General features: G+C 50.9%; 1 protein-coding gene and 1 non-coding gene across 2 annotated transcripts; one reads left to right on the top strand and one right to left on the bottom strand.

The window, feature by feature from the left end:
* Positions 1-1,169: 1,169 nt before the first annotated feature.
* On the bottom strand, positions 1,170-3,170 carry LOC136044462 (cytochrome c oxidase subunit 7B, mitochondrial). The gene is made up of 3 exons (XM_065729790.1): positions 3,083-3,170; positions 1,893-2,020; positions 1,170-1,382 (listed from the first exon to the last, which is right to left on the bottom strand). Exons 1-3 carry the CDS (start codon positions 3,117-3,119, stop codon positions 1,308-1,310), a joined length of 240 nt encoding a protein of 79 aa, XP_065585862.1. The 5' UTR covers positions 3,120-3,170; the 3' UTR covers positions 1,170-1,307.
* Positions 3,171-3,472: 302 nt separating this feature from the next.
* TRNAL-CAA (transfer RNA leucine (anticodon CAA)) lies at positions 3,473-3,587 on the top strand. The gene is made up of 2 exons: positions 3,473-3,510; positions 3,542-3,587. It is a non-coding gene; the product is annotated as a tRNA-Leu (tRNA).
* Positions 3,588-4,220: the final 633 nt, after the last annotated feature.

The following is a 4,220-nucleotide window of genomic DNA, read 5'->3' as shown; positions in this document are numbered from 1 at the left end:
GAACGACGCTGCAGTGCGTGCCAAGCCACACTCCTAGCTTCCGCATCACTAAAACCCATCTCCTGAGCGCTCTACTGACAGCCACAGAGCGACGCAACAAGTTCTTAACTACAGAAACACAATCTGAGACGACTACATAAAGAATACAGCTTTGCACTAACAACAGTTACTTGCCATTTCTTGAACATCAGCGCGGAGCGGCCACAGCTCGCTATGTCTGCATCCTCACAGGAGAAATCCTACTGCCAATCACCACAAACAAGGGCCGGACCTCTTCCCGCACGCCGACACCACGTTTATCACGAGAGCACTGGAAAATCCCGCAGCGCCGAGGCACGGCGCCCCACAGCAGCGCGCAGCCGAAGGGAAACCAAGAGGCGCCCACCCCCCAACGCGCTCGCCGCGCCTTTCCGAACGCGCTTCCTCCGCCCAAAGCCCGGCTCCGCACCGCGAGCCGCCCCCACCTCCGTCACCGCGTCCCGGGAGAGAAGCCGCTCCCGGGCAGGCCGCGAGCACTCCTACAAACCCAGCGCTGCGCAGCGGCCGCCACGGCCCCGCCCCGCCCCGCCCCGCCCCGCCGCCACGGCGGCGGGCGGCGCCTGCTCACGTGACACGCCCGGCAGTCACGTGCTCCCGGCTTCCCGTGGCGGCGCGCCGGGAAGGGGGAGCAGGGGCTTCAGCTCCAGGTGCCTCGGGCAGCGCGGGACTCGCGTCTCACTGCAGCTCCGCGGTTCACGAGGGCCGCAGTAGCGCTGGTTCACCCCCACACTGCTTTAATTAGCGAAGACTCGCGGCTGAAAACCCGTTGTTTCTCTGAACATCAGCAAAGAGCGGCACCAAGCTGCCGATTGCAACTGGGAGCATCTCAGAAACCAGCTCAGATACGGCAGAAACACACAGCCCTCTCAGCCCTGAGACAGCTCACACCGAGGGTGACAAAACCAGCACCTCGTGTGGGAGAAGGTCCTCAGAAGAGAATAGAAACGTCGCAGCCAGAAGGCCAGCCTCGTGAGCTCTGCAGGGATTCCTGTGCCGTTCATTTCCACACATATATCAGACAGGAAACTATACCATGTTATGGACCTCTGTTAAAGGAACAACTGCACTACCTAAACATTACGTCTGATTACATTTCTTATGCAAAGAGAAACAACGTGAAGAGCCAGACAGGTTTCTAAGTATGTTTATTAGACCATGAATGCCACAGCACAAGTGGTACCCAGGGAACAAGTGCCATTACGTTCATGGCACGCGCATAGTTTTTTCTCCAGTGAAAGCTCAGACCAGTTCATTACAAGCAACAGCTCTCACTCCCTCCATTCCTTTGGAGTGACTCTGCCCACTGGTGACAAGCCCCACACAATTCCAGATTTTGTCAACACCTGCAGGAGGATAAAAATTAAGAATATTAACTCCGAATTCAAAGACACGTTCCGATACATGGATATTCCTACTGCTTTCAGTTTATATCTCTTGTACTAGAACATGCTATTATTGCCATCTTTCAGTAAGGAAATGGAAAGTATTTATGCTGAACATTACTTAAATACTTCAGTTTTCCATTCCAAAATATCTAGCTTTAGAACAAAGAGTCTAGGATGTAAAACCACATCACTAAATTCATTTCTTCATCATCCAAACTGTTTTCACTGTAAGTTCCATACAAAGGTACACTGTTCAACACCTGAACAGTGAAACCATGTGAAACAGACAACACTTGGTGCTACTGCATTAAGAAGTCCAAACATGAAGTAATACAACTTCCATCTCTGTCACATTGCCATTCCCTTAAAAAAAATAAAACCCCAAATCCTTATCACTTATTTGCAACAAATACACCTTCCTGAAAATTGCTTACAAGCTTACAGATAAAACACAACAGGAACACTTACATATCCCCAGACAGAAGCAAAAAATGTTGCTCCGCCAATCAGCACCAGATTTCCGTATTTATCATGGAAGTTAGGTTCATGTTTGCCATGGTGAGCTTGCCTTACTGCAGTACGCTGAATGCCACGAGCTAAAGAATATTAAAGAGAATTAGAAATACAGAACTCAAATATGAATTCACATCTCTCACAATCCTCATCTCCCGTCAGCACAACGGCAGCAATCAGTATTACAAAACCCAATTAAAAACTTGGAAATAAAATTATCTGTAGCCTATTAGAACATTTCCAAAGCATAGGATTTACAGCATGGGTTTCAGCTTTCCCAACTGCAGAAGTTGTTCCTGAAATCTTCCAGGAAGCAAATCTTTTCTGTTACATTTTTCTTTTTTTCCTCTAGGTCCCCACTGTGTGAAGTCATACAATTTTAACTGCTTGTGAACAATTATCTAAGGAAGTAATTTGAGTATGCAAAGCTTTGCTTTCAGAATCTGAATTTGAGATTCCACATTTAGAAATCTTTCATTTTCAGTATGCGTGCTCAAACATTTTTGGGAGGAAGCCCACCATCACATTAAGGGGTTCAGGAACAACTTCCTCAGTCCCTGTATGATTTTTGGTGGAAGGGAAGGGAGGTGAGGAAAAAAATGGGAATAGTTTTGCATGACATAAATAACAGTAGGTTAAATATGAGAGCCTCTTCGGAGGGTAGGAGGTACGTATGTTCACTGTAAGCACACAGTATATAGGATACTATTATTTGGAAGACAGACTTAAGAATTAAACTATCAGCTTCAATAGACATAAGCTTCACAGTAGTCGTATGCAGAGCAATGGATGAAACGGTGACCTGCGTGTAAAGACAGCCATTACACATATAACCTTTTTCTCTTTTTAAATAGGAGTTTCACACCGATGGTTCACGCTGACCGCCATCGCCGTCCTGACGATGCCCCAAACGCTGTCACATCCCTGCAGCGCACTGAGCAAGCGAACCCAAGGTCAACTCGAGCGGAGGAGGCAAAGCAGAGGCAAAAGAAGAGGGAGAACGACGCGACAGCGGCCTGGCAGCTCCCTCACGGACCACAGAGCTGCGGGACGGGACCCGGCGCGACCCTGTGACAGGGAGGGCAGAAAACCCCAACACCCCGAGAGCCCCAGGACAGCTGCGCTCCGGAGAACCCCTTCCTTACCCGTGAGGCTCAGAGCAGCCCTGGCCACAGGAATCATGGCACCAAGCACAGCCCGACCGCGGCCGTAGGACGCGGGTATCCTTGGAGAGCAGTGAAAAACAAAATGGCGCGCCGGAAGTCACGTGTGCGCGGCGCCGCCGAGTGCAGCCCCCCGGGTAATGTAGTTCCGCTGAAGTACTACGGAGCTGGAAAGCGCCTTTTCACTGCGAGAGAATCGTAGCGGGGAAAGCCCTGCAGCTGGGAGAGACACAGACACAGGGGCTCTCGCTCTCTAACGCACAGATTGGGAAATGCCTCTTCACAGAACATCGAGGGACAAATTTCTGCTGCTGAACCAGCGCACCCATGACGAAAGGACTAAGAGCTCCCCGCAGCGGCTTTCGTCGCAGTGTCAGGATGGCCGAGTGGTCTAAGGCGCCAGACTCAAGGCGTACCGCGCCTTCCCATGGCGGTTGGGTATTCTGGTCTCCGAATGGAGGCGTGGGTTCGAATCCCACTTCTGACACATCTTTTTTTTCCCCCTTCCTAACTGTACTAATCCCAATCCGCAGAATCTAAAGGTGAACGATTTCTAACGCAAGACAAAATCGCGGTGAGCCCCGCAGTGATAGCATGGCGTTCTCATTTACACAGGTACTCAGAGCGAAGCCTGAGTGCTTGATGTCTCTCAGCCCGTTACCACCGTCCGAAGGTTTTACAAGTGCATTTCATTCACAATTTTTAAGCACCTTTCTAATACACAGCATAGCGATAGGCACGCATTTATAACAGTAGGAAAGCACTCGTCTCTGAGGAGCGACGGAGCTCCGAACAGCTTTGTTCCACGATTCCTCTTGGTTTCGGAGGGGCTCCCGGTAGGAGGCTCATCCCGCACCGCAAGCAGGAAGCCCAAGCACGCTACAGCTCGCAGCACCCAGAAGAACAGCCGCACATCCCAAGCACGCGGCGTAGCAATACTGCTGTGAAAGCGCATGCGCACAGCATAACGACCACCCCCATGTCTCGAAAGCCCACCCGTCAGCGCAGCTCCACCAATCCAGCAGCCCCAGTTTGCCTCCTTCTTATTGGCTGCCGCTCCAGAGCTGAGCGCAGAGCCAGCGAATAAAATGCCGGCAGTGAAATGCGGGCAGGCCTCACA

Source organism: Cyrtonyx montezumae, unplaced genomic scaffold (assembly GCF_038088225.1).
Source record: "Cyrtonyx montezumae isolate F1298 unplaced genomic scaffold, pur_monq_1.0 scaffold_11, whole genome shotgun sequence".
NCBI classification, from domain to species: Eukaryota; Metazoa; Chordata; class Aves; order Galliformes; family Odontophoridae; genus Cyrtonyx; species Cyrtonyx montezumae.
This window is presented reverse-complemented; position numbering and strand designations above follow the sequence as displayed.

Coding starts and splice junctions, on each gene's coding strand:
- LOC136044462 (XM_065729790.1), bottom strand. CDS start 3,119: ATGATTCCTGTGGCCAGGGCTGCTCTGAGCCTCACGG. Junction 2,021..3,082: donor GGCTGCTCTGAGCCTCACGG/GTAAGGAAGGGG, acceptor AATATTCTTTAG/CTCGTGGCATTCAGCGTACT. Junction 1,383..1,892: donor TTGCTTCTGTCTGGGGATAT/GTAAGTGTTCCT, acceptor ATCCTCCTGCAG/GTGTTGACAAAATCTGGAAT.